Below are 11,614 nucleotides of genomic sequence, written 5' to 3'. Positions count from 1 at the left end.
AAGTAAACAGCTCCTTCGTAGGCACCGGCATTTGACCTGCTGAACCAGTGAGTCAATTTACATCCTTCTAAATATTCTGTCAGGGCGGAATGTGGTGGTCATTGGAGTTGGGAATTACGCTTTTAGAGAAGAATAAATATGTAAAAAATCAAAATTAAAGGAAGAAACCTTAGCTAGTAGTATACATATTTATGCTTATTATATGCACTTCATCATAGTGCACAATTAACAACCATGTCGTTCCTCCTCCTCTACGCAATCATCGCTAATCTTCTCCTCCGTCGAGCCCCCACCGCCGCCGCAAACATAACCGCAGTTTTCGCGTTCGGCGACTCCATCCTGGACTCCGGCAACAACAACCATCTCGTCACGGCTTTTCGAGCCGACCACCGGCCCTACGGCCAGGACCTGCCGGAGAAAACCCCGACCGGAAGATTCTCCGACGGGAAGTTGACCACTGATTTCATCGTCTCCCTCCTCGGCCTCAAGGAGATGCTGCCGCCATATCTAGACCCCGCGTTAAACGACACCGGTTTGCTCACCGGAGCCAGCTTCGCCTCCGCCGGCTCCGGCCTCGACGACTTGACGGCGAGGGCGGTCAACGTGTTGACCATGGGAGATCAGCTGAAGCTTTTCGAGAAAGGGTTGGAGAGGATTCGAAGAAAAGTTGGTGCAAAGCGAGGGCGTCATCATGTTGTGGGTAATGGTTTGTTCGTTATTGCCGTTGGGAGCAATGACGTGGCTCGGAGTTATTATGGTTTGCCGTTTATGAAGACTTTCACTACATCCGGTTACCATGATTTTCTCCTCAAGAACTTCGAATCCTTTATATTGGTAAGTTTACTATATATTCCCTTATAACATTCATATTGTGAAGAAAGACCACCGAGAGTCTCATTAACTGTAACGTGGGAGCAACCTGAGAGGACTCCTTGTGGGCAGTATGTAAAAATATAGTTTTTGTGTTCAGCTTGAGTTATCACCTAATGTTATGTCGGGTCAGGGCGTGGGGCCTTAGGGTTGTGTTAATTGAGTTATCATGATTTACATTATCCTTCTAAATGTTTTATCCAGTCGGGGCGTAGGGCCCTTAGGGTTGTGTTCAGCTAAGTTATCATGATTTACATTATTTTTCTAGATGTTTTGTCTAGTCGGGGCGTGAGACCCTTGGGGTTGGGAATTCAATCTTTTGGAAAAAAAAAAGTTAAGTTAGATTGCAGTATATTTAAAAGAAAGCAACCTTTTCATATATAGTTAATAATAATACACCATGGCCATGTTAAGTTTTCATAATCAAGAATCAAACTATTATTCATTTGGCAAAACTTTATTGGTGCCTGTGACTCTATGTTGAATTCGTGACATTCTGCTACAAGAATATTGTTCTACTTACTTGAACATTCATCTCAGGATTCATACAAAATTTTAATGTAGTATTGATTTGCATGATATTACTAGGCTCAATAGATGATGGACAGAAACCTAAAAGCTTTAATTTGATTAGTTGACAAAATTTAGTCAAAACTTCTAATTACTAGAGAAGAACTTAAAGCTTCCTTACTAGCTAGTTTCATTCATTATTTCTTTTAATTGAAGAATGACTTATATGGTATATACTGAACAATAATTTAGTTGTAGTGACGGACACAACTCGAATCAAATTCATATTTATTTCACAGTGGTGGAATTCTAAAATCTGAACTAGTAATTATAATTCGATAATTTATCTGAATGAACATAATTTTAATTTAATTATAATTATGCCAATGTAATTAATTGCAGAGGTTATACAAAATGGGAGCAAGAAAGTTTGGGTTGTCCGGTTTGCCGCCGGTGGGGTGTTTGCCGATTCAGATGACACTAAACTTATCACCTGCCAATTTTCTTAAAAGGGTTTGTGTTAATCAACAAAATGTTGATTCACAAGCTTACAACACTAAGCTCCAAGCCCTCATTTCCAGGCTACAAGTGAGGCTAAAGGGCTCCAAAATTGCATATTTTGATGCCTTCAAGCCAATGATGGACATGATCAACAATCCACAAAAATATGGTGAGCTAAAACTTTATTTAATTCATTTTATAGTGTATTAATCTAATAGTTTTAGTCCCTGGGTTTTTATCTGTTTCATTTCTAAATGCATGTAAATGCTAATGTAATGTAATTTAACTTAATTTATAGGAGAGAGAAATTTGAGTTATAATGATAAACTTCTCCTTTAATTTGGGATGCTTTTAAGGGTCCAATTATAACTATTCCAACCTTGGGCCTCTAAAAAAAATAATTATATTGGTTCATATTTGTGGGTAGAAAATCACTTAGCTTGGTTAAAATAATTTTAATATAGTATCAAAACTTTCACATATTACCCATCATCAAAATATCTTTACACATCAAATTGATATCATGGATAGAGTTATTCAATATTCATATAATTAATTGTCTAGTGTTGTAATGTATGTATAGGAATAGATCACACAATGAAAGGATGTTGTGGAATGGGCTTACTTGAGGAAGGTCCATTATGCAATGAATTAACCCCAACATGTCCAAACCCATCAAACTATCTATTTTGGGATGCCATTCATCCATCACAAAAAGCCTATCACACTCTTGCCAAGGTTTTCCACAACAATGTTCTTCCCCTTCTCTTGTGAATTTGCACAACCTATGATGGCAATGGAAGTTCCACAAGAGTCTCCAAGAAAGCTAGATGCAAATCGAAAGCGTGGCGATAACGGTAGAAGGTATTTTTTTTCATCTTTCTAATGTGTGTAATGAGCTTGTTTTATGTTCCATCGATGTAAATGCGTGTGTATCCTTACTTAATATTTTATAGATCTACACGTTAACTTCATCGATCTCAGTATTTCTGAGGATTCTGTTCATATATGCCCTTATAGGACTTTGAATTTACTTTTTTGCAATGGGCTTGTTCTATATTCCATGGAGGTAAATGATCACTCGTTCTTATTTAATACTTTATGGATCTGCGTTAATTAATTTCATCTGTATAATTTTACGATCTTGTTTGTCTACCCTAAGATTAGGACTTTGAATTTAATTGTTGCAAACCCTTGGTATGCTTGAATTGAATGTTCAATTTAGCTACAAATTTGGTACAATAATGAGATCCTTGGAGAGGGAAACCTATGATCATCTTAGAATGTGGTGGTTATGGGCTCTCCACATACAAGAATTCTTTGAGAATTTTAATAATAGTCACATGTGATGTTTGATGAAGATTAGGATGCAAAATTTATGAGATGTACTAGCGACTAGCTAGAGATTTGGTTCAATCATTGTCTATCTTTGAATGTCTTTTTTCAGATTAGGGCATATTTCTAATGCCCTCTTTGACCTAATCCCAAGCATACTTGTACTAGAGATGAAACTGCAATTCCTCCTTGTAGACTTACTTCTCAGGTTTGGTTGTACTACTACTCAACTGTTCATCATCATAACACCTAACACTGCTTCCATAACTCTTAGTAATTGATTGCATATTTATACTTATTTTTGAAGAATCTTGAATGCATATTTATATTTATATTGATGGAAAATGACACTTTCTGTCTATAAATTATAAAGGAATAGCATTTTTTTTTGTTCCTTAATTATACCTGTTGCTACATATAATTCTTTAATTATTTGTTATGAAGTGACATTTTTAATCCAACCCTTGAAAAGTTGTTAACTGTTAGCCGAAAGATATTTAAAACCTTGATAAACCAAGAAGTCTTTGGTAACTACTTCATGCAATGTAACTAGCTTTGTATGTGTTATAGCTAAATATGTAGAGTGATTGTAACCATTGTTGCTCACGAGAATATTGAAAAAACTTCAAATCTTAACCTTGTGGTTCAAATTTTTAGCTACCTTATCAGGGGACGTATCCTTGAATTCTATATTTCATTGTTGAGTTAGAGCTCATCCTCTTCGATCTGTCGAAAGAGTCATTGAATTCTTTGTTTCAATATCGAGTTAGAGGTCATCTTCAACCGAAAGAGGTATTGAATTATCTATTTCAATGTCAAGTTGGAGGCAATTTTCAGTCGAAATAGCCATTGAATTGAATTCTCTGTTTCAATGTCAAGTTAGAGCTCATTATCTTCAGTCGAAAGAGCTATTGATGAGTTCTATGTTTTAATATCGAGTTGGAGCTCATCTTTAGTCAAAAGAGGCATTGAATTCTTTGTTTCAATGTCAAGTTGAAGCTCATTTTTAGTTAGAAGAGCCATTGAATTCTTTGTTTCAATGTGAAGTTGGAGCTCATCTTCAGTCGAAAGGGCCACTAAATTCTTTGTTTCAGTTCAATGTGGCTCAAGTTTTGAATTTCCTGTATCAACCATTAACTTCTTAAGAATTGAATTTAAAAAGTCACTTCACAAACAATTGAGAAACTACAAATAACTAGTGATGACATTTGATTGTGCCGGTTCAGTCCACATTTTTTAAAATGTTGGACCTGCTTGGCCACTACTTCAATATATCAAATATTTAAATTAATAATTTTAAAAATATTTTTAAGTCTATAAACTATAATTTATACTTTTTCTAATCTGAATTATAATTATAACATTTTAAATTTGTTACATATTTATATAATTGTTAAATTCTATATTATTGATACATTTATAAAGTTAAAATTTATACTTTATATACTACATACAAACTTACAATTTTAAAATTAAAACTAATACAAATTACATAGATTACAAAATTATTATTATTATTATTTTAATAAAAAAAAGAGATAAAAGTAATATAGGCATGGGTTAGTTGGTCCGCCTTAGCTTGGCTCAACCCACATTACATGTAGGGTGACCTTGTATAGTTGTATATAAGATCGTGTCGTGACAGTCTAGTCTTGATAGCACATGGACTGTGTCTTGACCAATCTAAGTGGACTTAAGTCACTTAACCCACATTGTCATCTCTACAAATAACGGCATGTATAAATTAAGGACGAAAGTTAGTGGCAAAAAAATGTCATTTTCACTTGTATTAATTTAGGTTACCAAATTACTGCCCTTGAGATAAATCCCATGTCCTTTCCTAATTAAAATTTTGAAATCTTAAGGCTTAAAAAATCATCACTAGCTAGAAATCATATATAGATTTACATAAAACTTAGAAGAAACTTAATCTTCTGCACCCTCCATGCCCCCTTCTTCTTCTTCCTGGAAAACAATGCCTTCTCCCTGGCGCCTCATCATAGCAGTCAAATTTCTTCTCATTTGCCTTTTTGTTCAACCAAGAATCATGACTCCATCGCCGCCATGGACGATCTTAAAGAAAGCTGAAGCTTCTGCAACACTTCCAGATCATCATCAACAAAACCATTATTATTCTACAAGAATGTCATCATCAAAACCCAGAAATCTGCAGAATAATCTCCCAGACAGGGAAACTGTGTTCAATGATCTTTCCAAAGGTCCTGTTCCTCCTTCTGGTCCATCCAACAGACACCATTAAAATGGAAATGTTCCCAGAAAATCATAAATCTTTATGTACATTTATCTTTTTGGGGCAACTAGGTAATATTGCAGCTAGGCATTTACTGAGTAAATCCTGCCTTATGACTCTATCAGGCAAAGAGTCATAGGTAAACCAATCTAGTTTGCTCATAGCTGTCTGGCCCAAACCAAGAAGGTCAATAGTACCCAGTACCCAGTACTAGTTATGTTGCATATGATAATCTACATGTTACATTGTACATTAGTGCATACATGATACATTAGACCTAAAATAAAGAAAAGAAAATGGCAGAAGGCAATTAAGAATAAAATATATATATATGAGTGAAGTTATTATATTCACTGGTTTTGTACAAACTGCAGGTATAGCTTAATATGGGACAAAGATCTGTCATCTGATCTACTGTGCATTCATGAAATCGAGAACCACTACTACAAAATCTCACTCACAACATTATATATTGATGGGTTTTTCTTTAATTTCTTTGTTTTTTTGATTCCTCGTAATCATAAAGTCAGATCTAGCGTAGTTTTCTTCACTGTTGTTGTTTGATCGTCATTTTGTGAGGAGGGGAACAAGGAGAGCGACAGATTAGTACTATCCTCGTACTTGTCGTCTCCCTTCGCCCTCTTCTCATCATTCCCGCCGCCGTTCCTAGTCTTTAACGATAAGTTCAGATCAAGATTCACGTCGGAATCCGCCGGCAGCTTCCTTTTCCCGGTGCCGGCCGCCGTAACTTCTCCGTTTTGAGCCGCCGGCGGCAGAATTCTTTGATTCGGAAACAACTGCGGCGGCGCCGCCACGTTGTCGGAACATTGTCTCGACATCATCGGAAACTCCGAACGGCCGCCGTTCACGTAATTTCCTCCGAATCCGTGTCGGATCATTGCGGCGGCGCCGCCATTGAGGTAAGGATTGTACACGGATGAATAAGGTTGATGATGATGACGATGACTCCATGAAGAATCATCAAATCTGGGGATAAAAAAAAAAAAAAAAAAAAAAAAGGAGAAAAATAATCAAGAAAATATTACGAAAAAGAAAGTAAGAAAACCAAACATTTCCGCAACTAGAAATCTCGATAAAAACGTGACCTTTGTACCCTTTAGAGCTCCAGACTAGAACAAAACATAACACTTTAACAGAATCTGGTACCTTAAACTCGTCGTAACAGGTGTCGGATTAAATCCCTGTAGCCTTTGGAGCTGGCTGAAGTTAAAGATATGTGAATCTCCATTTCCAAGAAGCAGCCTTCCATTAGGGGTAACTGTCACACCCAATTTTTTTTTTAAACATAATCTTAGAATTTAATGCCCAAAAGAAATATGAAATCAATTAGGGTTATAATTTATGATTTGGGAAAAATTGATGAAAAATTACCTGGATTTGGCTCATCTGCCTTCTTGCTTCTATACATCTACAATTTAAAACATTTCCCAAAAAAAAAAACAGTTAATAACTAGAATCTTACATTATAACTTAGATTAAATTCAAGAAAAATAATTAAGGTTAATTATACTTGGAGGTGGCTCTTGACATGAGCTATGCTGAGGCCTTTGATGTTCATCAACTGAAGAACTAACTTGGGGGTTGCTCCTAAGACAGAAAAACATCATTAGACTAAAAAAAAAAATCATGCCCGCACAGGTAGCTTTGTGGGCAAAAGAACCAAAATCATACATAAATTAACTCAAATTAATTGTAATAGAGTCAGTAATATTAAAAAAAAAAATTGATGGACATACTGTCTTGTCCTCCCAGTCTTTCAACTGCATGAACAAAGCAAAGATGGAGGTCGGGAGTCCACCGGAGCCGGGGAGTTTTGGACCGGACATATTGCCGTACTGAACCGGAAGAATTCCCTGATAATTTCTTCCCATTATTCTCTTCAACTGTGCTGTTGCTGCTGCTGCTTCCATTGTTGCCCTTTTCTCCTTTCCCATCATCATCTTCTCCTTCTTCTTCTTCTTCTCCTTCTGGTTCGATTTCGGCCCCGAGAAATTCGGGGCCGGATTTGGAGTCCTCTGTGCTGCAGCTGACGCCTTCCTTCATCATCATCTCTTTCATCACTTCCTGGTCTGTTTCTGCAGCCTTCATGAGCTCAGTTTGGTTACAGATGGATATATTGAATGTGAGAGATCAAGGTTATGATGAAAATGGGTGTAGGCTAATTAATCCATGAGAAATGGAGTAGTGGAGACTGGTTTCTTGATGGGGAGATTTATAGCAAATTAAAGTTCTCTTCTTCTTGCCAAGAGTTGGTTATATTTGGAATGAAATTTCTTGAATGGGACATTTAAAGAACATCTTTCTCACTAGCCTCTCTCTCTCTCTCTAGATTTCTCCACCTTGTTAAGGATATAATGTATGACTTCCATCACTCCATGGTTGATGTCATGTGTGTATATGTGTATGTATCATGGGGTATGATGAATTGATGATGACCCATGCCACTATTACAAACATATTAAACAGCGAACGAAACCGTGCTATCTGAAAAATCAAATTTACCAACGAAAAATTTATCAGTACGGTTTAATTTACCTACCGTGAAATCAATGAAATCTGTAAATATTTAAGCTGGTATTTAAAAATGTAGTTATTTCCGTGTTCTTTTTTAGTGTTTGGTCAGGATAGGATTTTTAAATTACAACATAATTATGGTGTTATAGAGTTTTGTTGCTACTATTATATAATTGGAATTTTTGTGTGTAGAAATTGGAATTTAGTGAAATTCTTGTAGAATTGATTAAGTAAATGGCATATTCTTTACTTATTTTTTTCTTTTTTGAAAAGGCACAATAATATTCCAATATAAATTATTATTATTTTTTCACTTACCGTGTTGGTGGAACTTTCCAACAAATTTAGGTTTGTATTGCAACCACACATAAAATAAAATTAAAATTAGTACACCTAAAAAATAATAAAAAGGACCACTTATATACGGAGTATATGTATATATGAACCAACCTTGCATGCTATGGTGGCTTTTTTTTTTTTTTTTTGGAAACAATAGTCTTTAGGTAGAGTTTTATTATTATTATTATTATTATTATTATTATTATTATTATTATTATTATTATTATTATTATATTTTATTTTTTGAACTTTCGATTTTTATGACATTTTTTATCTACAACTATCGGTGGTTTTTTTATTAGTCTCTAAACTTTGAATTTTGTAGGGTGGAGGTTTTAAGGACTAATTCCAACTATAATTGAAATGTAACACTAAATGCTGTGCAAGCATAAGAAAATAAATTTATGTCTTTCAATGTAATGATAAGTGCTTAACCCACTAGCTATAGCTTTTGACATAAAGATATCAAATGGACAAGTTAGCCCGAAGTCTAGTTCCAGGCTGGCTTGATCCGATCGATTTGCTACAATGGACAAACTAGGGTTAGCCCGTTTAATTTTATACTATATATATGCCTGACTGAACTTTAATTTTTTTGTCCATGGCCTGGGCCGGTATGTCGACTTGCACATTTAAAAAAAAAATGTATATATATATAATATACATATATAGTCTAATAGAGTAATAGCCCATGGGTTTATCACATTATAACTATAATTGATTTATGCATATTAAATTTCTAGCCTGCGCATTTACTATTTAGCTAGCTAACTGTCTAACTAGCATACTAATTAGTAATTATTACCAATTTTCAAAAAAAAATAGTAATTATTACCTTAAAATATTTTAGGAATAAGGTTCGGCCACTGAACGTAACCTGAAAGTGCAATTAGGCCATTAAACGAAAAAAATGTGCAATTAGGCCATTGTACACTTCAAATACATGCAATTTCACATGATAGCAAGTTACCTTCCATTTCATCAGGTTGCCTGCTTACCTAGATGATGATGTGGCATTTTAAAATAATTTTTTAATAATAAATATAAAAATTAAAAATTAAAAATATTAATTTTTAAATATTTTTAATATTAATTTTTTCATATTTTAATATTTTTAATTAATTCTTATTTTTAAAGTTTATTATTTAATAAATATTAAAAATTAAAAAATATTAATATTTGTAATATTTTTTAATATTAATATTTTAATTTCAATTAATTTTAAATTTTAAATTTTATTATTAAAAAAATATTTTAAAATGTCAACTCACCATCCATGTAAGCAGGCAACCTGATGAAATGGAAGGTAAACCTGCTATCAGGTGAAATTGCATGCATTTGGAGTGTTCAGTGACCTAATTGCACATTTTTTTCGTTCAGTGGCCTAATTGCACTTTAAGGTTTCGTTTAGTGGGCAATTTGAAACTTATTCCAATATTTTAAAGTCTTAAAACTTCATATTTGTTTCAAATTGGAAACATTACTTTTAATATTTGGTAGTTAGTATTTGCAATTTGTAAACTTGCTTGCTCTTATTAATCGGGTCGGGTTGGTCCCAAAATATATAAATAAATGAGCCAATAGCATGCCTAATTGGGCCAGCCCAAATTCACCCGTTTGACATACACCTCTATTTTGGCGTAGCGGTAAATATTTGATCTTGAGAATTTTTTTAAAAACCAATTTTAGTATGTCTGGCAAGTTTTCTAGCCAAATATCACCTAGAACCAACATGTGTTGTGTTTATAGTAAAAAATGTGCTAGAACGACTAAAAGTAATAAGAAATTTAAAGTCGATGACAATGAAAAAATATAGTTGATGGACCACAAGTAAAAAAAAAAAAAAAAAAAAAAANAAAAAAAAAAAAAAAAAAAAAAACTTTTAAGGCTAAACCATATTTAACATGTTCATATAGGTTAAAAAGAATCATGTATGTGTTTGACACATGTTACATCCTCAGCTCATCATCCTTAACTGAAAATGCATTCATACAATGATATGTATGTTCCATTGCATACTATATATACTATACGGTGATGGATATATATGATAAAATAAAATAAAAAGAATTAATGTTGCAAGAAATTAATTAAAGATGTGTTTGATAGGCAAAGTTTGAGAGATACACGACTATGTTCTATGTAGCATATATATGTCCGATTCGATGTAAGTGATGATGTGGACGAAATCGCATGCAGTGCATCACTTCATCAAGAATTTTGACTTTGTCATCTACTGAATTGAAGTTGAGAGTTGAATTGAATTATTATGACTTCTTCACTTCTTGACGTAAACCATTCTTCTCTATCTACCTATATATACACAACACAATTTTGACTACATTATATCATAAACATTTTAATTTCTAACCCCATAGTTTGGGACGGTTATTAGCTGATGAGTAGACGATTAATACAATTACTAGTTTTGAGTCATGATATTCCTTCAATAGAGAGTTAAATTTTAATTTGTGAATGTAATTCAATTTGAGTCAAATTCAAATTAGCATCATAACCGACTAAATACATAATACAATTAATTCAAGTTGTGATACCTCTTTCGACCAAAATTGAAATTAAAAAAAAAAAAAAAACACTTATTGCAGTTACCAAAAAACATATATAGCTATTGTGGACAATAATACCCACCATTGTTAAATTCGAATGGAAATGTTGGATGAGTTTGTTGAGCATATATAATAAATAAACATAAATATGCATCCAACTATATATCAACTTAGTCTTTTAGCTGAGATTGAATATATGCTTCAATTTGTTATCATTGTTTGAAGCTCTTCAAAATTAATCAGCTTGCACACGTGAAAAGACGTGTTGAGCATATAATTTAAGAACATAAATGTACAATCCAACTATCAGTTTAGCCTTTTAGTTGAAATTGAACACACGCTTCAATTGAGTGGACCACCACCTTTGTCATGAGATTTTCCAACCACCTAAAATGGTGACCAAATTGATAGACAAACATTCTAATTTAATGTTAGTTAGAAAATACGAATTTTTCAACATTGAACTGAGTAAGGAAATATCAAATTATACCGTAAATATCATCATCATCATCATTATTATTATTNAAAAAAAAAAAAAAAAAAAAAAACTTTTAAGGCTAAACCATATTTAACATGTTCATATAGGTTAAAAAGAATCATGTATGTGTTTGACACATGTTACATCCTCAGCTCATCATCCTTAACTGAAAATGCATTCATACAATGATATGTATGTTCCATTGCATACTATATATACTATACGGTG

The 11,614-nt window shown here is 33.5% G+C and overlaps 2 protein-coding genes across 2 annotated transcripts; one reads left to right on the top strand and one right to left on the bottom strand.

The window, feature by feature from the left end:
• Positions 1–234: 234 nt before the first annotated feature.
• Positions 235–2,768, top strand: LOC116012952 (GDSL esterase/lipase At2g40250). Its single transcript, XM_031252620.1, has 3 exons — positions 235–834; positions 1,783–2,050; positions 2,465–2,768. The coding sequence occupies exons 1-3, from the start codon at positions 235–237 to the stop codon at positions 2,653–2,655; spliced, it is 1,059 nt and encodes a 352-aa protein (XP_031108480.1). The 3' UTR covers positions 2,656–2,768.
• A 3,012-nt stretch (positions 2,769–5,780) lies between these two features.
• On the bottom strand, positions 5,781–7,768 carry LOC116014084 (transcription factor LUX). Its single transcript, XM_031254077.1, has 5 exons — positions 7,225–7,768; positions 6,999–7,075; positions 6,860–6,896; positions 6,635–6,746; positions 5,781–6,454 (listed from the first exon to the last, which is right to left on the bottom strand). The coding sequence occupies exons 1-5, from the start codon at positions 7,574–7,576 to the stop codon at positions 5,986–5,988; spliced, it is 1,047 nt and encodes a 348-aa protein (XP_031109937.1). The 5' UTR covers positions 7,577–7,768; the 3' UTR covers positions 5,781–5,985.
• Between the last annotated feature and the right edge of the window lie 3,846 nt (positions 7,769–11,614).

This window comes from Ipomoea triloba, chromosome 3 (genome assembly GCF_003576645.1).
Source record: "Ipomoea triloba cultivar NCNSP0323 chromosome 3, ASM357664v1".
Classification (NCBI taxonomy): Eukaryota; Viridiplantae; Streptophyta; class Magnoliopsida; order Solanales; family Convolvulaceae; genus Ipomoea; species Ipomoea triloba.
The sequence above is the reverse complement of the archived record's forward strand: the minus strand, read 5'-3'. Positions and strand labels throughout refer to the sequence as shown.

Coding starts and splice junctions, on each gene's coding strand:
- LOC116012952 (XM_031252620.1), top strand. CDS start 235: ATGTCGTTCCTCCTCCTCTACGCAATCATCGCTAATCTTCTCCTCCGT. Junction 835..1,782: donor ACTTCGAATCCTTTATATTG/GTAAGTTTACTA, acceptor AATTAATTGCAG/AGGTTATACAAAATGGGAGC. Junction 2,051..2,464: donor CAACAATCCACAAAAATATG/GTGAGCTAAAAC, acceptor ATGTATGTATAG/GAATAGATCACACAATGAAA.
- LOC116014084 (XM_031254077.1), bottom strand. CDS start 7,576: ATGAAGGCTGCAGAAACAGACCAGGAAGTGATGAAAGAGATGATGATG. Junction 6,747..6,859: donor GGCAGATGAGCCAAATCCAG/GTAATTTTTCAT, acceptor TGGGTGTGACAG/TTACCCCTAATGGAAGGCTG. Junction 6,455..6,634: donor CCTGTTACGACGAGTTTAAG/GTACCAGATTCT, acceptor TTTTATCCCCAG/ATTTGATGATTCTTCATGGA.